The sequence below is a fragment of the Patiria miniata genome, unplaced genomic scaffold (genome assembly GCF_015706575.1).
Source record: "Patiria miniata isolate m_02_andy unplaced genomic scaffold, ASM1570657v1 HiC_scaffold_24, whole genome shotgun sequence".
Taxonomy (NCBI): Eukaryota; Metazoa; Echinodermata; class Asteroidea; order Valvatida; family Asterinidae; genus Patiria; species Patiria miniata.
The window spans coordinates 14,128,639-14,153,417 of NW_024037063.1; the positions used below are offsets into that span (position 1 = coordinate 14,128,639).

Genomic DNA, 24,779 nt, shown 5'->3' on the forward strand with positions numbered 1-24,779 from the left:
GCCGTGAAAATGGTTATAATATAGTTTGCACTAGCATAAGAATGGTCAGTTGTGAAGAGCGCCCCCATTTGGAAGGTGCCAAGTGTCCGGAAAAAAAACAACAACACATGTCTACATTTCGGATGTGTGGTTGCCCCCCCCCCCAAAAAAAAACATCCAAAGCTGGATACGTACTCCATCACGGGCACAGTGAGTTGAAGTTGTGACTGTACGTGTGCTGTACTTAATTAAAATGCTGACCATTAGTTGGAAGTCGTTTGGACGGTAATAATCAAGTCTTCAAAACCAATAACTATATGGACAGATAGACGGGATCAGGATCGTCACGCTACGCTAGCAGTGCCATATCAAACCGAGACGGTCGTGGGTGCACCCGCAGCGCACTGAAAAGCTGTTCATTTTATGTGCGCTGTATGCATGGCTTTCCGGTGCGTGACCTCGTTTTGAATACTTAATGAGCTGTCGACGACGCATGGAATTTGGTCCGAAATATCCATTTTATTTGTCAACTATCAACATTATGTATATTTTCTTTTAGATAGAGATCCATTCTGTTATATTATCAATTCAGATTGGAAATTACGTGAAATTTAAAGGGAGAAATTTGTAACGGAAAAAAACCTTCCAATCTCAAGGAATTGGCCTTCAAAAAACGACGGTATTCTCCATCTTCTGACAGCGGCCACAGCTCAATTTCACACCAACGTCAGAGATAATGCTATATTTTATCCAAAAATTGTCGATTTCGCTTTGATCTTTAGCTAGTCTAGTCAGGGCGCAGAAAATTCTAACGATCTTCAAAAACCCAACAACGAAACATCCCGCCATGACAGTGCGTCGTTTTCCTGTGCCCTCATTGGCCAAAAATGACGTCATCGCGAAAGATTTAATAATAACGTGTAGTTCATGTATCCATGTTACAATACGCACGTGGAATTTTGTGCAGGGACTTATGGTAGGTTTTGAACTATTTTGTTGTCGCTGTAGAACCCTTCGGAATTTTTTTAATGTGTCCAGGGCCAATGTAAGTTAACACTTAATATAGACGTTTTTTCCCCTTCAAAATTGTATCCCCTTTATCAAATAATAAAATCCAAAATATAAAAACTGTACATGTGACAAAGTTGAAGTTATTTAGGGATATTTGTTTTCTGTATTTATTGAAGACAATTTTCAAAACACAACTTATAAAAATCCTATAAACTTTGAATTTATTTTATGAACTGTTTTATATAAGAACTGTATATTTTCATATAAAATGCCTGTTGTTTTTTTTATTCTAAATTTTAATTTTTAATTGGGCTGACTCATCTTTGATGACAATTCCTACAAACGTTTGTCTTGACCAGGACACTTTACTTTTATTTTTAAATAGATTTTAAATTATTGTCCAAAGATTTTTATAATAAAAAAAAAGAAAAATAAACAAACTTACATGTACATGTTCTTGCAAGCATTAACATACTAGATCAGTTTTGTATAATATTGTTACACCATCACATCCTTGCTTTGAAACACTTATAGAAAACTCAGATAGCTTCTTTTCATGACATCTCACATCACAAATTGCAAATACATGTGTTAATAATACCCATGTTTCCAGCCAGAATAAAAATCAGCTTGCATAAGGAAGGGAAAGCATTTTTTAAAATGAGTTTTGGCATACATGTCTGACAACATCTGTCTTTGGATAAGAAATAAACGTCAACAAAAATCAAAAGCAAAAATATCATCAACTCTCCTACAATCTAAAAACTGCTAAAATCTGGTAGTAACCTGTTCAATTTAAACAATTTACAGTGAAGTGAAGATGATAACAATAACCACAGTTTTGGCATAGTGTCACTAATCACGATTATGTACATGAAGCAATGTTTACATGTAGTACATTTTAGATAATCTTTGGTTGGTGTCTTTGGCATGGTATCTGTGGCATGACTTAAATAAACCGTGTTTAACATGGCAACAACAAATGGTGATGATGTTGTTTGCACAACGCAGTACATATAAAGGCCGGATCATACTCTGCGAATGCAAATTCAAATTGTTGACGTCACGGCACTGCAATTTCACAAAAGTTAAGCATGTTTCAATTCCGGCAGATTTGAAGCGAAGGTTTCACGATGTCAATGTCGCTTTCCATTCGTAGTCTTGAGAAATTTCCAAGTATATGAACCGGCCTTTACACTGAAGTACAAAAATCATAAAATCTGCACACAGGAACTTAATACTGCATGAATCTGAGTCTCAGAAAACATTCTTGTGTGAGAGATGATAGATTGTCAATGTCAACGACATAAAATGAGGACCATGCCAACCAAGCCACTGAAGTGAACGTGACAGTTCCTGTGTTGGAGGCGATGAAACTGTCAACGACAACTGATGACCGAGGCATTGAACTGGCTGGAACAGGTTCCTGTATTGATAGTGAAAGAAAAAATATGAGAATTGTAAATTTATCGAAAGGATTTTCTTCACGACTTTTCTTTGTATGACCAAAAGAAAATTAGTGTATAGCGTAAATGCACCGTGTGTTGTATAGTTTTCCCAGGGAATTTTCCAAAATTAACTGAACAAAAACCGTTTCGGTAGCATTAACAAAAAAAATCTGACATTATTTGTAAATTATTTAAAAACAACTAACTATCTTCATGCAAATCAGACATCCATACACATGATAGAAGTTGATAGAAATGGATTTTGGAGTAAATAGCTTGGCAGCTGAACAAAATTTTATGATCCCATTTTGTAATAAATTGAAAAATTGTAAATAAACAAATTTGCATAGGCCTAAATTGTAAAAAAATGAGAAAAATGTACATAAAAAAATTTAACATGCATGACGAATTGACTAGATCAGCCACCCCCAACATGCCCAACATGCCCTAAAATGCCAAAAATCCCTAAAAAATAAATGTGCTCGTGTGCACGATCCGCATGTACAAGCCGAAAGAAATGGCCGAAAAACTTCAAATCTCGCGCACGAAAAGTGTCGCAGAAAAAACTACAAACATGTCGCCACAAGCTAAAATACATATCAAACGAAAGCTCATTGCTTCCTTAATCGATGTGTGGTGATCATTTTCGTCATTATTACCTAGTCCAGTCAGGGCGCAGGAACTAAAAACACAACAAAAATAGTCCTCAAAATCACACCCCAACTTCGAGTGAACAAAATTCCGCCAAAAACTTACTGAATCTCGACATATTTTATATCATTCGATTCGGAAAAACGTTCGCTTTCGACTTACCACGCCATCTTGGAGACCCGCTACTTCATTTGCAACATGTAGTTCATGGAAAATAAGCTGCCAAACTCTCGCAATAACACGTGTAAGTCTCGTGGCCGATTCGTGACGTAGCCCGTGCACATAAAGTTCGGGATTTGACCTCATTATCGCGTGCGCTGCGGACTGACTGCACCGAGAGGACACACACGGCAACTGTGTCAGGTAAGAATCGATGATGACAATGGGATCAGAGTATTTTGTGGGAAATTTTTGAGCGTGGGCGTACCATTGTAATGAAATAAAGGCCTTTATAAGTTTCAGAAAATAGAGGGCGCTCACAAAGATTTATAATGCTGTTGCGCCAGATTCCCCCCATCACTTTTATTACGCTTTATGTTGCATGTTGCAAACCCTGGTTGTGTACAAGTTGCAATTATGCTCAGTCAAGTCTTGACGTTTTTGTGCCGGATTATGGTTGCTGTATATAGGTGAGTAATAATGAAGTTTCATTTCTCAGCTTGCTATGACTGCCATTGTGTTCATCTTGCTCATTCCATGTTGCTATTTTGGTCTTCACTGTCTCTTTTCCAAGTACGTTTTTTCACAGTGTTGTCCTTTAGTCTATGAAATAGACCTTTAATTGCGCAAAGGTCATTGACATTAATTTGAGCGGATTCGACAAATAATAAGCAAAATAATTCTTACATGATTACAAAACCATATGGCAGTAAATGAAAAGAAAACAAAAAAGGATCACTGGTATTGAGTGGAGAGGTGGGTTACAAATATATCCAAACTACTCTCTAGTCAGTTCTTGTGGTTAACGATTTATGATCATTTTTTTTCTCTTCAGTACAAGAAATCGGGGCAAAAACTAGTATACAAAATTAACAAAAATATTCTGACTAGAATCAGCCCACAGTCAACGTATTTCTATACCTCGCTTGACGTTTTGAAGACTTCTTTTCACTTTCATAACAGAACAGTATCCTCTATTGCAACCCAAACAGAAAGCGATATTGCCAGACACGATCTGAACAAAGGTCTGGTTGCCTAAGATGATTATTTTACATACTGAATGCAAGGCCTTCACCGAGTTAATAAATACACTGAAAAGAAGGAGGCGGTCACACCGGTGATGGGCTGAGATTGGTTTTATTTTAAATGGGTACTTGGCCTGGTCTGGTCCTAGTATAAGCCTGTGTGGTCTGTGTAGTATGTGAGGTCTGTGTAGTCTGTGGTCCTACAAGAAGAAATAAACACAAAGGGAACTAATAAATACGTGCACATGCCTAGGAAATCCTAATCATATCATAAACATTAACAACATAAACGTATGTCACTATAATCAGCCCAGCAATATACACAACATGTTTACATAAACCCAAATATATGGAGGTAAGGGCCAAAACACTTATAAATTAACACTGGATTTACAAAAGGGTCCCTAAATATCCCCAGCGAAGAATTAACCCCATGCAAATGTGTGTAGGTATGACATGGCATGTGATTCCAATATAAATCAGTACAATGAACATTACAACCCAAATCTAACAATAAACATGATAAACGTGAAGTGAAATCCCTCCAAATATCGTATCAAGATTAACCAAAATTATACTCACTTTCAGTAATTCACGCACAGGGGGTATTTATAATTAACCTGGTGATTGGATTATAAAGGCAAATGATGATTTGGAGTCATTAACAAGGATTTTACGGACTAAGAATTATCTGGAAACAACGTGATTCGACAAGGATTTGGCAATTATAACAGTCAGTCACAAGAGGGCGCTGTTGTGCACTCCAGTGGCGAAGACGCTTTCGCACAGCCGCCCCTAAATTTGGGCACTAAATTTATGGAATAGAAAGCATCGGAGCCACTACAGTTCTCACTCAGAGTCCATTAGGGCTGGATCTTTGTCGTTTTCCTGGTCATCCTTGACACCTTCATTGGTGACTTCTGGGAGTCGTATCAGGCGGGCAACAGGGCGAGTGTAGTTCTTCTTCCTCACTCTCACGCTGGCAGTGCGCACACGACCATCTGGTCCAGGAAAGGTGTCGACGACTCGTCCGATGGGCCACTGAGCCCGGCTAAGTGCAGGATCAACGATCATGACAACATCATCAGGCTTCATCTCTGCACCGTCTCGTTGCCACTTCTGTCGTATCTGCAGAGAGGGTAGGTACAGCCCGATGAAGCGCGACCAAAAGTGATCTGCTAACACCTGGCTGTGTTTCCAGTGTCGTCGGCTGAGTAGGTCCCTTGCTGGGTAGACAACTTGTGGCAGCGCTGCATCATGTCGTCCCATCAAGAGGAGGTTCGGGGTAACTGGATCTGGGTCGGCGATGTCTGAAGAAACATAACCCAGCGGTTTGGAATTAAGAATACCCTCAATTTCTATCAGAACGGTGCGCAGGACTGGTTCGGGTACAGCCTGACTGAGGACGACTCTCAGGCCAGCTTTGACAGACTTTATCTCCCTCTCCCACACGCCACCAAAGTGTGGGGCCTTCGGTGGGTTGAAGACAAACTTGACTTGTTGTTTGGAGAGCTCTTCTTTCAGTCTGGGTTCCATGGTAGAGAATGCCTCATGTAACTCTGAAGCTCCGCCCTTAAAGTTGGTACCACAGTCGGACAGTATCTCGAAGGGCTTCCCTCTTCTGGACACAAACCGTCTAACGGCCATCAGGTAGGCGTCAGCACTGAGACTTTCTAGCAGGTCAAGGTGCACCGCTCTGGTAGTCATACATTTAAAGATAATGCCCCAGCGCTTCTCGGTGCGTCTCCCTGTCTTGATTGTCATTGGCCCAAAACAGTCAACGCCTGTGGAAAAGAATGGCGGCTTGTACAGTCGCAGGCGTGCTGGTGGCAAATCTCCCATCTTTGGTACGTCAGGATTGGCTCGCCATCGTTGACATCCAAAGCATTTGCGCTGATGCTTGCGAATGGCCTCTCGTCCTCGCAGAACCCAAAACTTACGTCTCATCTCTGCAAGCACACGCTCAGGCCCGTAGTGAAGTAGTTTCTCATCATATTCTCGGATCAGAAGTTTGGTAATAGGATGTGCTGGATCCATGACGATGGGATGACGGGAATCTTTGGGGATGTCTTCCGCTTGCCGTAGACGCCCACCAACATGGATGAGACCAGTGAAATCATCATACTCTGGAGCTAACTGGAGGAGCTTGCTATCTCGAGGAAGATCCCTTCCAGCCTGAAGAGCAGCTAAGTCATCAGGAAAACTTCCTTGCTGAGCACGGCGGTACAGTAGCAGCTCGATGTTGGCTCGATCTTCAGCACCCAACTCAGGTGGGTCACCAGTGTCGGCCGCCCCATCACGATGCTCCTTGGTAGCCATGATGAGGTCTTCCCACGTGTCACATTTGGAAAGGTCGGGAGGATCTTCAGGATCCACAGCCACGGCACCACAGAAGGTTGACTTCTTGTACTCAGAAACATCTTCTGGTGGTGTGGCCGGGTGGACAGGCCACTGGTCAGGAGGTGACAAGAGGAATGGGGGTCCGTCTCGCCATCTGGACTCTTGGGCAAGCTCCATCAGGGTCTTGCCTCTGGTGAGGTCATCAGCCGGATTGTTCTTGGTATTGACGTAGCGCCACTGTTTGACATCAGTGAGGGTCTGGATCTCCGCGACTCGAGTGCCGACGAAGACCTTATAGCGACAGGATTCAGACTTCAGCCAGGTGAGGACAGTTGTCGAGTCGCTCCAAAGGACAACATACTTTACAGGTAAACTCAACTCTCTCTTGAGTAGCTGGCACAGCTGAGCACCAGCCAAGGCAGCCGATAGCTCCAAGCGTGGCATGGATAGCTGTCGTTTGGGGGCAACCCGGGACCTGGCCATGACGAAGCTGACATGGATATGATGGTGTTTATCTTCTGCTCGAAGGTAGGCTACAGCACCATAAGCTCTCTCTGATGCATCGCAGAAGATGTGGAGTTGGTAGCTTGATGGCTTAACATCTACCGCTAAGGGTGTGTAGCATCTATCCAACTGGATGTCGGTCAGTGCTGGTAGCTCCATTTCCCAGGCCTGCCATTGGTCTCTGATGGCACCAGGCTCTAGAACGTCGTCCCAGTTGCACTTGGTTTTCCACAAGTCTTGGACGATCACTCTGGCTCGGGTAGTGAACGGAGTGAGATAGCCGATGGGATCATACTGGCTTGCCAATATTTTGTACATGTTCCTCATGTTAAGGGACTCGTAGTCGACTGTTCGGTGGCGGTACTGCAGGTTGTCTGTGCTGCAATCCCACTGCAGTCCAAGGGTGGCCTCAAGGGAGTCAGTGTCACCGTAGGTCAACCAAAGTTCACAGCCATTGGACCGAGCATCTGGTGGGAGATCCTCAACTACCGTAGGGTCGTTACTGGCCCACTGACGTATCTCGAACCCGGCATCGGCCAGTAGGTTTCGCATCTGATGGACCAGGTGCTTGGCTTCTCTGGATGAGGGTAAGCTGTCCAAGCAGTTGTCGACGTAGAAGGACTTGTCGACCGATTCTGCTACTTCAGGATACTGCTCCTTGTGGTCGCTGGCATGCTTCCTGAGTGCGAAGGTCGCACAGCACGGACTACATGTGGAGCCGAAAGGGAGGACCTGCCATTCGTGTATCTGTGGTTCTGCTTCCACCTTCAGGTTTCGCCACAGAAAGCGAAAGAGGGGCCTATCTTCTGGTAGAAGTCGCACCTGGTGGAACATCGCTTTGATGTCTCCGGAGATGGCTATGGCGTGTTGCCGGAAACGTAGAAGCACGCCGATGAGGGAAGCACCCAGTTGTGGTCCGGGAAGGAGATGCTCGTTGAGCACTTGGTTATTGTACTGAAAAGAACAATTGAAGACCAGTCGGTACTTCCCATTGTGATGAACAGTGTGGTGAGGAATGAACCAAGATTCATCAGACATTGCGGCTTCATCATCGGGTAGAACTCGCACATGACCTGAGTCGACCAGCTTTGTGATAAGCTCGTTGTGCTTTTTCGCCAGTTGTGGGTGCTTCTGTAACCGCTTCTCTGCTCTCCTTAGTGTAGGAAGAACTGCATCTTTCGTTACCTGGAATCTGTCTCCATCCTTGGTTCTCAGGAGGGGCGTGGCATAACGTTGCACACCATCAAGGCTGACACGGGTGGTTTTAGACTCCAGCATCTTAAGAGCATACTGGTCTTGTTTGGATCGGGTGACTTCCTTATCATTGGCGTAAGGGAGCACATCTGCCTGCCATAACATCTGCACATGCTGCAGGAGGTCATTTGTAACCGGGAATGTGGATGTCTTGAAGACTCGTTGCTCCAGCTGTAGATCATGATTCCCAGTGGGTCCTTGGAGGGTCCAGCCAAGCCTTGTGTAGATAGCAACTGCTGCACCACGGGGTCCAGATCTTATTGGGCATTGGGGGATGATAAGATCTGTTTGGTCAGCTCCAAGGAGTAACATCGGCGATGCCTGGTTAATCACTGGTAGCGGCAGGTGACGGAGATGGTTATACCGCTGCTGGAGAGCCTTTACTGGATATGTGTACACCGAGAGACACAGATTGCTGGCAGAGAAGGCTCCATTGATGGTGTACTTAATGTGGGGCTTTCCCTTGGGTGACACCTGCAGAGACATAGCCGAACCTTGGCATTCGACTATGTCATCACGGACAGTTCTAAGGAGGACCGTCTCTGGCTGGCCTTTAAGCTGTAACTTCTCGGCTGCTGTCTGGATTAGCATACTTCTCTCAGAACCGTCGTCCAGGATAGCATATGTCTCAATGGTGCCAGCGGGGCCATGAAGGAGAACTGGCACAACCTTTAACATCACACCATGCGGACGGATTGGCCTGTCAACATAGACATTCAGACTTGATGTCTGCACTCTGAAGACATGACTGGTAGTCTTGTGAGCGGCATCATGAAGTACAGTTAAGTGTACTTGTTTGCAGGTGTGACATGGTTTCTTGAGGGTACACTCATCGGGCTTATGTGCACGACCGCACTTCCAACATCGTCCCTTGTCCTGGATCCAACTGACGATCTGATCAGTGTTCAGCTTCTTGAGTTGTGGACATCCACCCAGGTAGTGTTCCTTATTATCACAAAAGGGACAATAAGGCTGGGGTTTGTACTTCGGCTTTGGTACTGTCATGAGTACTGCTGTTGGGGTATCCTTCCTGGATATTCGCTGCTCCTGGTATCGCTGCGGTCTTGGGTTACTCAAAGTATGCCCGGACACTGCTCTACTGGCAAAGCTGTGTGACTGAGATTTCCTACGGAGCCAACTTGCAAACTGGGGTAGGGTGTAGGTTTGACTACAGTTCGACTTCAAGATGCCCTCCTTCAGGCAGTGCTCCATGAAACTCGTCCTGTGGCTGGGGGCAACCTTGCTGAGAAGACGGTCGACGTGCGAGCCACAACGGAGTTCAATGCCGTCAGGACCTTCCAGGGATTGTAGCATCCCCACAAGGGAGAGGACATCCAGGGAGAACTCCTCAAATGCTTCAGTATCACCATACTTGATGGCAGGGGTGGCCATTATGGCTGCGATCTCGCACTGGACGAGCTGTCGGGGTTGGCCGTACTTGTCGGTAAGAGCAGCTAGGGCCTCAGTGTAGGGCTGACGAGTGTACATGAAGGACTTGGCAAGTTTCAATGCTCTACCACCAAGTCGGTCGAGCATCACCTGGAACTTGTATTGTTCTGTGAGGTGTGGATGGACGTTGATAAGGTTGTCCAAGGCCATGCGGAGTAAGGCAAATTCCTTCTCTCTTCCATCGGAAAATCTTGGCAGAGCCGGCTTGGGAATTCCATAGGACGAAGCTACAAGGAGGTCAATGGCTGTTGCACCGGGTACCATCGGAGGGGGACCGGTGGGAACAGGTTGAGCTTGATGTGCTGAGTGTGGTGACATGCGACTGGTTGTCATGGGTGCATGTCCATCAGCACACAATGGTGTGGGGTGGCCACTGACTAGTGTTGTCATCGAAGGAATCTGTGACACTGCAAAGGTTGTAAGACTTGGGATGGCTCGAAGAGATGTATCTGGTACGGTACGGTTCTCTACGGGAGATGTAGAGGGCACAGGTTGTGCAGAAGTACACACGGGGATTGTACCCTGGCTTGTCGTAGTAATGGTGACATCTGTCAGCGTTGTATCATCACTGATCATGGCGCTGATGGCTTCAGCTTCGACTAGCTCCTGTTGAGCCTGACGCAATCTGCGTTGACGTGACAAATTTGTAGATATGGCTTCACGCTCTCTCAAAGCCTGACGCTCTATTTCTTCAGCCTTGAGTCGAGCTTGTCGAGCTTGGTCATCAATACGATGGAGTGCTTGGTCTGCAGCCTCTTCTTCCTCTAACTGGTGCTGCAACTCCTCAACTCGAATCTTCTTTCGAAGGGTCCGCATCTTTGCTGCGTATTTGTCACTCAGACCAGATAGGTGGGAAGCGACGGAACTATTAGACCGGTTGCTGCGATGGGAGGAGTGTTCGCTGTTGGCCATAGCCACATCACCTGTATGGCCAATGGTCGGTTGACCGAGAACGTCATCTTGTGGTTGAGACATTCTGGAGGTTGAAATGGTGATCCAAGGGTCGCTGGTTGTAGGATCCCGGGTTTCGGCACCATGGAAGGAAGGAGGCGGTCACACCGGTGATGGGCTGAGATTGGTTTTATTTTAAATGGGTACTTGGCCTGGTCTGGTCCTAGTATAAGCCTGTGTGGTCTGTGTAGTATGTGAGGTCTGTGTAGTCTGTGGTCCTACAAGAAGAAATAAACACAAAGGGAACTAATAAATACGTGCACATGCCTAGGAAATCCTAATCATATCATAAACATTAACAACATAAACGTATGTCACTATAATCAGCCCAGCAATATACACAACATGTTTACATAAACCCAAATATATGGAGGTAAGGGCCAAAACACTTATAAATTAACACTGGATTTACAAAAGGGTCCCTAAATATCCCCAGCGAAGAATTAACCCCATGCAAATGTGTGTAGGTATGACATGGCATGTGATTCCAATATAAATCAGTACAATGAACATTACAACCCAAATCTAACAATAAACATGATAAACGTGAAGTGAAATCCCTCCAAATATCGTATCAAGATTAACCAAAATTATACTCACTTTCAGTAATTCACGCACAGGGGGTATTTATAATTAACCTGGTGATTGGATTATAAAGGCAAATGATGATTTGGAGTCATTAACAAGGATTTTACGGACTAAGAATTATCTGGAAACAACGTGATTCGACAAGGATTTGGCAATTATAACAGTCAGTCACAAGAGGGCGCTGTTGTGCACTCCAGTGGCGAAGACGCTTTCGCACATACACTACCCATGCATGAAAGACTCTGAAGTTGAGAAATCACCGACGTTAAGGCTATTCGGGTCATTTTAATTAACAGAAAGATAGTTTTAAAATAAAAAAGCCGACAAGGAATGTTATATCAAGCGATCGCATATACAGGTATTCTGGTCTTTTTAATAGAGTAGTATCTAAAAAAGAAAAACAGAATTCAATGTTATTCAAGCCCAGATATAACAAAAAGTTTTGTAATCGCACAAAAAATAACAAAACGCCGACAAAAATAAGTGTTTGTTTTTCAAAATCGAAAGGACTTTTTTTTACACTCAATGTACCCTCGATTCAACTGCGAAAATGTACTTAATAAAACACCGGGATAAGAGCTTCAACACATACACATTTTACATATAATTCTACTAAAGTAGAGTAATCTTTCATTTCCCCAACATTCGCCATTCGTTTATGCGTTAAGGTGAAAGTATAAAGTCCGAATCCAACTTGACACATACTAATGGGTCCGAGTCTTCCAGTTTACTTTATTGGTATGTCAACAAGTATACTTCAATAATAAGCTTTTTCAATGACAGCCATCTCATGAAATAATAAGATTCACCAATTCATGAAATAACAGTCAATTGAACAAAACGTTACAAATGTATCTCTGAGCAAAGAAATGGGATAATTATTGCAAAAGCCGGGACATTACGTAAATTTGGAAACATACTAACCCTCGATCCAGTCAATTTCTCACTCTTCAACTTTAGAATTATATCCACCTAGTCCATTCCCTCTCTGCTTTATTTGACAATAAAAAAAAAATTCAACATCTGGGCTGGTATTAGAGAATTTCATATTTCAAAAAAGAAATGCATATTAGTAATTTTAAAGACTGTAAATACAAGGTATCCCAGAAAAGTTGTGCAAGCAGATTTCCTATAATTTCTCAAAACAACTAACATGATTATTTCATCTTGAAGGAGACATTTCTGATATTCTGTGTATATTCAGTAAAAATGCCATGGAAATCCGTTCATGCAAACCAGACATCTAACAGATCGTAAAAGGCTATGGGTTTTTCACCCATTCCAATGGGATGGGATTTACACAGTTAAATTAAAATGCCCATAGCCATCCGATGCACTGATATCTCTGACTGCGCACATCCCATTGGAATGGGTGAAAAACCCATAGCCTTTTACAATCTATTATAAATCTCTGGTCTGCATGAACGCATTTCCATGGCATTTTCACTAATTATACACAAGTGTATAATTAATATGCTCCATCAAGATGAAATACTCATGTTAAGTAGTTTTTGAGACATTTAATGATACCTGCTTGCTCAGCTTTTTGGGGGACACCCCTTATAATTCACAATGACATTGTTTAACAAAATAAAGCAACTGGCAATTTCATCAATTGAATTTTGATAAAATAAAGGGAAATCGACTGCTTACACATCACCATACCAGAAGCTTACTTTATTCTACTATTCCGCGAGCTATACATGTATAATATAAATGTGTATAAAATAATACCATCTCAATCACATTATGTACTCACTTATGGTAATCCACTGACCGAATGCTAATCTATTCCATAATGTATTCAATAGGGGTTTTGGCCTTTCGTGTGATTTTGACCACTGTCGAGGAAACATTTGACTAAACTAAAAACTCACTGACTACAGATCTATCATTGACACATTGTGATGTAAATGAAGAGAAAAACAGATCATACAAAAGGTCTGTGAAGTATATACACTTGTACATGTTTATGTATATCCAACCAGTTAATATGAAAAAAATCTAACCCAATCCTTCCCAACATTTCGACTTGGTGCCCGACAGTGTTTCACGCTAGCTTCCCATTTACTTTTGAAATAAAAAGTAAACATGCAGGAATACTGTATTTTTTTTGGGAAAAGCCAACTTTAGCGATCTTTTTGGTCAACAGTTTGTTGTGAGCAAGCGTAAGCAACATGGCTAATGAAATAGCTGAACGCACGAATGAACTACAGCATTTACTTGAATTAAGGGCGATTTGGACTTATGTATGGAAAGAGTGGTAGAATATTGCAACAGCTCTTACACCGTTGTCCAAAATGGTAGGCTTTGCCAACTTATTGAATGCTTATTGAATGAAAATCTGTTTTCTTTACCTACAGCTGTTTGTATTTTTACACACATATTTTCGTGACAGAGAAGGTACGTATAATTGCTGCAACACAAATTAACAGCAGAGACATTTTACACATTGCGTAAGCCTATAGATCACATCCAAACAAATAACAGTGTAACTTTTATGCACAAATCAGTGAAGACACAAAAAGACCTATTGCTTCTAACTTTGTTCTGCAACCTATAAACTTATCTTCATAAAAATGGTGAAGGTTACATTTCTGTTGCTATTCAACACTTGTTAATATCAATTTCAAGATCTCACATTTCATTTCACATTATGTATTTCAAAAGAAAGCACATGTATTTGGAAATTCCTCACAATGTCTCCTGATAGTGTTCTGCTTAAAGGGCATTGTCAGGAGAAGAGAAATCTGGAAATCACATGATACAAAGAGAGAAACTTTACCATCTCTTTGGAACTTTCAGACAGTTTTCCCTTTTTATAAAAGAGTCAACTAATTATATATATCAGGTATAAGTTGCGAAAGAGTTGATACCCAACAGGCCGATTGTGTTGGTTATTTGCTGCATGATTCTGAACAACTTCCCTTGAATCTTCCTGCAATAATGTTATCATTAATACATGCTCTATTTACTTCAATAACTTCATTGTGGTGGAAAGATACCAGGTCAATTGTTCAGAATTCTACAATGGGATCATAGACACATTCCTTTTCTCCAACTTATCCCAATTTTAAAGAGATAACTCCAATCTTAAACTGTTCCCTCAGAATGCAGAACCTTTAATTTGCCTTTGTCTCAGCAACTCTCAGCCCAGACACAGAGGTAAAAAAAAAAACCTTTAATACTCTTTCACATTTTTACTACAACCCTTTCTTAAACTTCCAAGACCAACCATTATTCTAGTAACTCAACTATACCTGGCATATATTTTCCCTTGGAAGTGGCATAAAGCCGGTCACCTTCCCAAATCCTACAAAATACTCCAAATTGTTTTGGTGGATTTTTAAGGATCTGGATGGGTGGGGTTAATATACCTAAAAAAGAAATCAGCAAATGTCATCGATATATTTAGAGTGTTCAAAATTCTGGTTTTTTTTCTACTGAGACAACTGCAAAAAAAGTAGCGCTGGTTGACTGATGAAGCATATAATTTCCAACAATACCAAACATAATGTCATTCACAAATCGAAGTTTGAACAAACAAAGTCTTAGACAAACACTGAACATCCATGTTTGAAAGCAATAAACGAAATAACAGCTTGCTATGATGAAAGGACTAGTATCATGTCTATAACATACTGCAAAAAGTGTCAAAGTGAGGGCGCCATACAACTTGTACCACCATGTCTGAAACAACTATTCATAAGATGGAATTTGCGTTGGGGTGATGTAAATTCAACAATAGGTTTCGCCCTCTTTTGACGTATTTTATAAGCACTGTATACTCAGTGTTGTCCCGAGTGAATGTGAGAAAAAAAATCACTCGGGTGGGACTCGAACCCATGACCTCCTGCTTACTAGTGCAGACGTCTTACCACTGAGCTTGCCGGCACCGGCTGGCTGGTTCGAATCAGAAATAGCAACGGGTACTGCAACCAAACTATTCATGAGATGGAATTTGCGTCGGGGTGATGTATATAATATTAATAATAATGATTTCAGAGGCTAATCATCCTTACTCACCGCTGAGAAGCTGAATTGCAAAGGACGTGGCTACGTGGTCGAGCCGCTGGCATGTAATGTCATCTCTGGCAGCCAGCCACATCGACCCATAAATGACCACTGAGCACAGCCTGAGATCAAAAGTGGTTTTTTTCCGGAGGGAGGAAAACCCAGAGGGTCCGAAGAAAAAGCTTTGTGGCACAGGAGAGAACCAACGCACAACTCTACTCACCTATGGCATGTATGGTCCGCGGTCGGGATTCAAACCAGGGCCACAGTGGTGAGAGGCGAGCGCTTTAAGCACACTAAAAAATGTATTCTCAGTGTTGTCCCGAGTGATTGCGTTAAAACATCAGTCCGGTGGGACTCGAACCCACGACCTTGTGCTTACTCCAGTTTTTTTTCGGGACAACACCGAGTGTACAGCGTTTATAGAAATACGTTGGTGAAGGGCACATCCCAATACTGAATGTCTGAAACAGAGTGTTTGTATACAGCTTTGGATATCTACTGGGTTTGTCAATGACAAAAACCAGAAACCGTAGCTCCCAACAGCTGCATCATATGCAACTCAAAAATGAAGCAATTATGATAAATTGTCCTTTTGTCAATATTCTTTACCCTAAAGCTGTTTTCCACAGAATAAATGAATTTTAAACAAAATTGAAATTCAGAAGAAAAAAATAACAGTGTGCTGTGTTTTTTTTTTAGTGGCAACGTAAATTACATCATGCACACAATGTACAAAACTTTCCCTTATATCAAATGGTGTTAACTAAATCAAAACCTTTTTAGGCTTGGAATCGATACAAAGAATATTTAAATGCTTAGCCAAAAATTAAACATATACTTTTGTTTTAACGGCATAAAATCTGAAAGATGGCATTAGGTATTTTCAAGACACCAACTTGGCCCAAAATAATAGGCTTTTGGTGTGCTGAAGGCAAATTTTAATTGCTGTCGTACGGCAAATCGAAAGAATTTGGACAAATGTTCATGGTTACAAGTTGAGATGTTCAGGATTATTAAAACATATCTGACACTGTCACCTTAGTCTGGCTCCCTTAGCAAGACCAAGCAGTAAACACCGATTGCTGTGCACAGGTGATAGCTACCAGACTTAATTTTCTACAAGCACCACTGGCTTTGCACTTATTTGGTGCCAAATAAAATATACATGCAGATACCTGATAGTCCTTTTCTTTTCATGGATTGAAATTACGATTTTTATCAAACACATTTAATAAACCATATGTTGGACTGAGATCGTATGACAGCAATTAACTAGAGCCTTGAAACGTCCAAGTAAATGATCTTGACCTATTCGGTATGTATACATACAAGATGGAGGATTATGTACAATGAAATACCTATGTTAAAGTTACTGGAGTCTTTGTTGACCCTTGACCCGCGACCTCTGTACTTGACCCCTTCTATGGTGCTAGTGACTGCCCCCTGACTTGGAATGTTGTATCAACCATTGCAGTGTTATGTCTGGAAAATAAGAGAAATAAAGGACAGGTAATTATAAACAGAGTTTAACACCGACAATGCAAGGGACTTTTCATTTTAACTATTTGAGATATCAATTACTCTCAAAAGTCTTTCCCTTGAAGTGCTTACCTTTTTCCTGCTACTGCACAATAAAAATATATCATTCTGTACCTTCACTGACACTACAAACTAACATTATCAGTATTGTACAGTAGGCCTGTGTCATTTCATAGTATCAGTGACAATACAGTTTATAGGCAATTTCATGATTCTCTCAGTCACCAAAATCACACTGTAAAGCTCAATTGTACTCAGCATGTGGGAAACATTACTACTACAAGGTATCCACTGTACGTAGAACCTAGCACCTAGTTTTACCTAGGTAGCACCTAGTTTTACCTAGGTAGCACCTAGTTTCACCTAGGTAGCACCTAGTTTCACCTAGGTAGCACCTAGTTTTACCTAGGTAGCACCTAGTTTCACCTAGGTAGCACCTAGTTTCACCTAGTTTCACCTAGGTAGCACCTAGTTTCTGAATAACTGATACAGTCGGTCTGATCAATGGCAAGCGGATCAAGCCACTGTTGTGGGTGTTATCAACAAGATAAATCAAATCCAGTCTTGGGAACTTTGGCGCTTGGACCCAAGAAAGTCGCAGCATACCTCATGTGCAATATATTCAAGCTATTGTGCAGGCATGAGGTGTCAAAGTTCCCAAGGCTTGGTCTTAGTGCAAGCCCCCTCTACCATCCCTCGCTTGAAGGCCTGGATGCATTAGGAGAACAAAATACATATCCAGCCTTGAACCAAGACTAGGTGGTGGCTTACCTATGTTTTCTTTCTCTTTACATGAGATGGAGTAGCAACAGATCTCTCTGTCTTGAATGGCTGAGAGATTCATCTTCTCAATCAGCTGTTTCTCGTCCAGGGCATTGGGCAAGTCTCGCTTGTTGCCCAGCACTAATACCTGCAGTCAAGATAGGGAGGGGAAACAATCTTAACCCTTGCTCTGCCACCCCTTCCAATTTGGGCTATTCACAATGCATTGCACCACCACGAGTTTGCCATGGATAGTCCATTTCTCAAGTCGACAAAACGGCCCATTTGAATGAGTGTCAGTAGACAACTTGAGCTAATATGTTATAGATTGGGGCAGGGCGTTCTGCCGCCTTACAAAAAAACACCATTTTGATAAAACAAAAAGAAAACGGCAAACAGATCCTTGAATCATACGCTTACGGAATTACTGACAATTTTTTTTTTAACATTCCAATGCCTGCCATTGAAAATTGAAAAACACTGTACAATATCTTCTGAAGCTTTGGAATTTCCTCTGTTTGTGTCCTAAGTTGCATGCTTGAAAATACGGCAGCTTGAGTACATTTGTATGTCCAACTGAGATGGGCTACATTACCCAAAAATAGCCAAGGGTCTAAGTAGGCTTTGGTACTTTGTAGATGGATATGTACAGGAACCAAGTTTCCTAAAATGACAATCAGTGGAACTATGATAAAGATAAGCATGGATATCCAGCAACTTTTTTAATTGCCTTAAAATACAGGTCTATTTTTCCAACATGAGCGTTCATGAGTATGGAGAACTCTAAATATTAGCATTCAGAGACTTCATTTTTGTTCAAATGAACAGACGTTTGCATCAATTGATGTAACCCCACCAGTCTGTAGAATATTTTCTAATTAGATCTAATGCTATGTACATTACATTCGAACCGGCCAACTGATCCCGTTAGCTCGGTGGTCGAGAGGTAAGACATCTGCACTAGAAAGCAGGAGGTCGTGGGTTCGAGTCCCACCCGAGTGATTTTTTCCAACTTTCACTCGGGAGGTAACACACTGAGTATACAGTGTATATATGTCGGTGAGGGGCAAAACCTAATTTGATTATTTTCATGGTCGTAATATCGTGATTAACTTACTGGAATTCCTTGTAACTGTGGCTTGTCCAGGAGATTATGCAACTCGTTCGTGGAAGCTTCCAGTTTGTCATGGTCTGCCGCATCTACCATGTATCTGTACGAGAAAATCAAACAGGAAAACTTTAACATACATACTTTTTTATTCATATTTAAACCAGTGATTAGTTGAAAGCGGGAGCCTATAGGAAAATCCCAAATGCTTTGCTGGACTTATAACCTGGGATGGTTCCTTTCTCAAAAAGTACTCAGTGCAAGTCACATAAGCCCTGGCTCTTCACTGTGTTGGAATATTCTTTGCATATCAATTTTGAAGGGGTAACTTGAAAACTTGATGGATTTTGAAAGATTTGGGAGGGCTATTTTTCCTGACAGCAGAATAGTGGAATTTTTGTATGCATTTTAAACGATGGTTGGCTGACCATTGTTACAAATTTTAAATTGTTTCTCTTCAAAACTGCCCCCTATTTACCAAATTAGTTACATGTAGTCCACATTTTGTTTGCATTCGGTTATACATTAATGATTGGGTGTAAGCCAGCTAGTCTGGTTCCTGGTTGCTCCGTTTCGTCTGGAGTACATGTAGGGTCAGGGAACCAGACTACAAGAACAACTTTTTTTTCTCTTGGTTTGTCCAGCACTCCACACAGGTCAGTGTAACAATATTTGCGATAAAATACCAACCCCCTGAAAAGCACAGCCAAAGCAAATGTTGTACATAACATTTAACTCACTGTGCTCGTAATTCTGTGCAGTTTTGATCACTACATGACATTTTGATCAGCTTGGTTGGACATTTACAAAAAGCAGATTAAAAAAAATTACATACACTCTTATTTTTTTCGATGGCCAGCCTGACACTACATGTATCAAGGAAAACAAGAAACTTCACTGTGGCTATTGAAGCTTTATCAAAAGCCAACTTACACAATACAGTTGACCCCTCTGCAGTATCTTTCCCACATGCTTCTGAATCTGGGCTGGCCTCCAATGTCCCACAACTAGCAGCAGAACAAAGAATGGTAACAAAAAAAACATGAATTTCTTAGACTAAATCAAATACGCAATACAATTCAACCCAATCACTGAGTGTAACTTTATGATTGATACACTGTGCAAGTAATTACGAACGACAAAGACATGTAAATTGATAACAAGAAAAATATTACCAATCATACCTTGATTGTGACATTTCCCTTGGTCAGTTTCCTCATGTTAAAGCCTACTGTTGGGATCATGTCTTCATTGAACTGACCAGACTGCAGTGGAAGAAAGAGAGTCCATTAATTCATTAGATTGGCAAAACAATTCCTAAATAAGATATTGTACTTTTACTGTTCAAGTAATTCAACTGGCAAAAATGCAAAAAAATGAATGGCGTCGATATTTTTTTCAATTTTCAGACTACACATGATAAAAATCCAGTATAAAATTGTAGAATAAAAGTGTTTATAAGAAAAACAATTGGCATCTATTATTTTCATGAATACAAAACTTGAAACTCTCATGGCCTTTTTCTTTAAGTATTTTACTTCGTAGACATGTCGATAAATGCAAACTTTAAATTAACAGCCGTAACTTGTCAACGAATTGTCTGACCGAAGTGCAACAAACAGTATAGTCAATACTCAATCATAATACCCAGAAACCCTCATTTCGACCTCTGCCCAGTTTTGTCTCATTTTGCCAGAATGCCACATAAATGCCTTTGCTACACCCAAACTAGACTATGATCCCAACTTCAGCTGGGACAGTACAGTCCCAACTTATGTGCTCCAGTTGGAACACTTTAGTGGGGATGGGCCCAGCTTAAGTTGGGACAAATTTTGGACCGATGGTCAACAGACTACCAAATGTCTGATGCACTCGACATCTCTACCGTCTCAATAGATGGTTCCATCATAATTATTTATGTTATGTTGCACACAATGACTCCAAGGGGAGATGATTTGTGCACAAGTCCGTACCAAATGGTTAAATTATTACCAGATGTTTGGGTTTAGGACGTTCATTCTTCCCTGTTTTGAAGTGGCTACAAGAATTCTAAATACAAAATGTAATACAAGCCAGTAAACGTACTAACTACTGATCAGTAACCTGTTCTTCGATACAAGGAACAATTCCCATCTCTCCGTCACAGAATTTTGTAAAATTACTAACACTGTTTTAATTTTGTTTTGTTTAAAAATCACAAAGCATGAAAAATATAGTTTGTCACTGTGAATGCCTTTTGAGTGTGTTGATTTAAAAAGTATTCAAAGAGTGGCATATCCTATGATTCCATACCCGACATTGTAAAAGGAGACAAAATAGGTAGAGTTTCTTCTACATATTTAACATCAAAGATGTTGACGTAATGTCAAAAGCATGCATGTCAAATTTTGATAAATCAAACCCAACAAGAATGTTAACGTACATGTAGGCTTTCTCTGATTGGTTCATATATAATTGCTGCGCCGGCTTTCTTTTAGTAAACTTCAGTTTTCTGGGGTTGAATTTAAACCTCCAGCAAACTAGCATTTACTAAAAGGAATCCGGCACTGGTCAGCTAAATATCCACTGCCTTTTATTCAACTGTCACTTGCCTATTATCAGATAACCTAAAATGAAGGTTTACAGTCAACTCAACCGTTTGCCAACTCAACTCGAACCAACTCGACCGTTTGGCCAACTGAACTGTTGTGCCAACTCGACCATTCACTGTCTACAACTCGACTTAAAACGTTGAGCCAACTTGACCGTCCAACAAACGTCTGGGTTGCACGATTACCTTCGATTCCTCTAATTTGAGCTGCGTTTGTAAGCGTGCTAGCTAGAGACATTGATGTAGCACCTCTAGCGGGCGGCGCGGTAAAGCTGGCATCCTAAAATCAAACAGGGGCGCAGGTCTGGTTCATGGTTTAGAAGTTAGATTCAGTGTCCACTTTTTTATTAATATCATACCCAGTCCTGCAAATTTTCAGCCTCGTAACCTGGCCTTTTTACCCATCAAACACCATGCAGCACCATGCTTTACAAATGAATAACAATCCAGTGCAGTGGTGTAGACACAAACCACGTCCATCCGTGTATAGGATGTCACTGCGGACGAGTTGTACAAAGGATTCTTCGGGTCGGACATCCAGGAACCTCGTTGATCTTCGCATAGTTTAATTATGCAGTTGCCGCGAAGGGGAAAATTTGAGGTTTATTTTGCTATCGTGTCATGGCCCTAATTTTAAAATTCCCTGCGGTTATAACTGTTCGCATTTTAATAGAGTATTTTTTTTAGCATTCAGCATGCACTTGGTTTGCGACAATGTGTCTTTGTTACAAGCAAACCTAAAGTTGTGGCCGTGTTTAATATATATTACAAAAATAAAATTAATCAGCTCATACTTTAAACCTTGCGTTTTTTTCCCCTGAAATATTTTATCAATTGTATTTGATCAGTCCGGGCAATGTCCTTTAAAAACTTCCTGTATTTTGCAAAGTTACCACGACTGTGTAGATTTTGGCTTGCCCCTTCGTGACTTCATTCCGACTGCGAAAGTGAGTTGGCAAACGTTATGGTCATGATGGTCTGACCATGGAGGAATAACCTCCATGGTCTGACAGTCCAGTTGGCTGGTTGGTTCGGGTTCAGTTGGCAACCAGTCGAGTTGACTGGATACCAAAATAAATATTAGAGCTTACATTCAAATGCAGTGAATGTTACGTTTGTAGTATAACCTTGACCTTGAAAATGGCTACAATAATTGGAAGAATGTTGCAACCTGACGCTACTCCAGCGGTTGTGTACAAAGTCTATGGAGAGTCAAGATTTTTTTTAAAGTATTTCCTAACAAAATTGGAAATGTTTCTCAGTCCCAGATTCACGTCTTATCATCATTTTTTGCAACCTTCATTGAGATGATAATTGATATGTGAAGAAAAAAGCAGCGTCAGGTTGCAACATTCTTTCCCAATAATTTTGTAAATTCAAGGAATCAACAACTACAACTTACAAGCATGACAAGGAAAATTGTCTGCTTTGTCCTTTTTGTTTTTGAATCAACCACCACTATAACATTAACATTGCATTATTATATCTCTATTTCTAACAGTTTTCACTGTTCGTGATTGACTCACCGATATAACATTCACAAATGTTGTCTTTCCCGAGTACTGAAGCCCAACTAATGTCAACTCCATCTCTTCTTTCCAAAACAGGCTTTTCAGCCAGTCCAAAAACCTGTTCAACGCCGCAAGCATGTTTCTGATCTTGCTGCTAGTGCTATTTTCTCAAGAACATAAATTCAGTTTGTGCATACAGGCGGGCCAGACCCGTCGGGCTTCTGAAGAAAGGAGAGAAGATGGGCTTTCGTAGCGATTGTTTTCGTCAAAAAATTGAGCAATTATGACCAGAGGGAGTAACAGTTTGGAGCATATCGTGTTTTAAAACCCGATGACTAAATTTACATTATGTGCAGAAACATCCTTCCATTTGTAGGTCAATGACCTTTACCCTTTCCTCGTGACGGGACGTCATGGTTCATCGGGGGACACACAGTGGTATACAGTACGGGATATAGCTACTCGTATTCGTGATGACATTTTACTTTTAAGTTCGCAATGACTCATATAATTGTGGTTTTTGCATGTTCAAGAAATAACTTTCGAAATGAAAATGAAATGTTTATGAGCTGAAGATAACCACTTATGTTTTTTGTGTGTAAAACTGAACCCAACGAAATATGTTTTCAGTTATTTAATCGTGTAATTTTACCCTTGAAAGTGACGGGGTTTAATGTAGTTATTATATTATCTGTGAGATCGGTTTGCGGTCCAACAAAATTTATTCAGCTCCCTTTGTGCTAATAATATGCCCCCTTCATTGTTAGGCCTGCTTGAGGTTAAAATTGTATTCATTTTTCTCGTAGATGTACGTGTCTATAGTCTTCTCACCGGTCCAAGATTCTTGTCATTTTTAGTGAAATATTTAATTTTATAATTAACCAGTTCATATTCCAAGAAATATTTTTGTTTCTATGTCTATTTCTCAGGTGATATAGCCCTCATAAATTTACAATAAAATAAAAAATAAAATAGAAATTCCATTTAAAATTCTTCCAAAAGAGTCAATCCAAAATATAAGGCTAAATAAAAAAAACCCAGTTGATCGTCCGGTTTGAGGAGGATGAGGGCCTTTAAATTTTGTTATATTTTTTTTTGGAAAATGGGCTACAATAGCCTAGTTGTAGTTAGCTTAATTTATACACGAGGCCTTTTTTAATTGATAGTTTTGGGTAGTTGTAGTAATAACTTTCTTTACCTAAAAACCTTATGCGATTAAAGTTGGAGCTGTTGTCGTTTACGTATAAGCTGCTGTATTTTTCTCAGTCAAAATACGTACACTAAAAACAAAGATGTAAAATTCCAACGTGTGCATACGTTTAATATTTAAGCTAACACCCGAGGGCGCTATTGCAATTTAACGGTCTCGCCACAAATCAGCAATACCTCAAACAAAAGAGGGCGCTATTGCAACTTGGCGGTCACCGAATAAACTAAAGCCAACAAACGAGGGCGCTGTTGCAACCTACTGGTCTCCGATAACAAAAGAGGGCGCTATTGCAATTTTGTCTATGGCGTGCCTAATGTTGCAATATTCACATTTTACAATATCTGTGTGTACTATGGCGTGCCAAATGCTGCAATTATGATGTTTTAAAATATTTGTGCATACTAAGTTTTACAATGCGTGTTCAACATTATTGAAAATATAGAAGCAATATTAAAATATTTGTTTCATGTCCCACAATAAACATGCTCATGTACAATGTTGAGTATGTACAATGTTGAATATGGGATTGCAATATACACTGTCGAGGTCACGCGTTGCGGCCTGGGGTCCAAACAGTTAGACATGGCATTTTATAGCGATACGTGTACTGTGACCTCTTTTTTTTCATCAATTTTTTCATCAATTTTTGCATCCGTTGGAAAAGAAAAATAACGGCATCCTTC

The 24,779-nt window shown here is 40.9% G+C and overlaps 2 protein-coding genes and 2 long non-coding RNA genes across 4 annotated transcripts; all 4 read right to left on the minus strand.

Annotated features, from left to right (window-relative positions):
• Nucleotides 1–1,130: 1,130 nt before the first annotated feature.
• Nucleotides 1,131–3,416, minus strand: LOC119732643. The gene is made up of 2 exons (XR_005271578.1): nt 3,252–3,416; nt 1,131–2,416 (listed from the first exon to the last, which is right to left on the minus strand). It is a non-coding gene; the product is annotated as an uncharacterized LOC119732643 (long non-coding RNA).
• Nucleotides 3,417–5,122: 1,706 nt separating this feature from the next.
• On the minus strand, nt 5,123–10,795 carry LOC119732296. The gene has a single exon (XM_038205756.1). The coding sequence runs from the start codon at nt 10,793–10,795 to the stop codon at nt 5,123–5,125; it is 5,673 nt and encodes a 1,890-aa protein (XP_038061684.1).
• A 90-nt stretch (nt 10,796–10,885) lies between these two features.
• On the minus strand, nt 10,886–11,570 carry LOC119731678. Its single transcript, XR_005271478.1, has 2 exons — nt 11,372–11,570; nt 10,886–10,989 (listed from the first exon to the last, which is right to left on the minus strand). It is a non-coding gene; the product is annotated as an uncharacterized LOC119731678 (long non-coding RNA).
• A 142-nt stretch (nt 11,571–11,712) lies between these two features.
• Nucleotides 11,713–23,281, minus strand: LOC119731677 (ADP-ribosylation factor-like protein 8B-A). Its single transcript, XM_038204885.1, has 6 exons — nt 22,902–23,281; nt 19,970–20,050; nt 19,719–19,792; nt 18,795–18,888; nt 17,687–17,825; nt 11,713–16,858 (listed from the first exon to the last, which is right to left on the minus strand). Exons 1-6 carry the CDS (start codon nt 23,022–23,024, stop codon nt 16,806–16,808), a joined length of 564 nt encoding a protein of 187 aa, XP_038060813.1. The 5' UTR covers nt 23,025–23,281; the 3' UTR covers nt 11,713–16,805.
• Nucleotides 23,282–24,779: the final 1,498 nt, after the last annotated feature.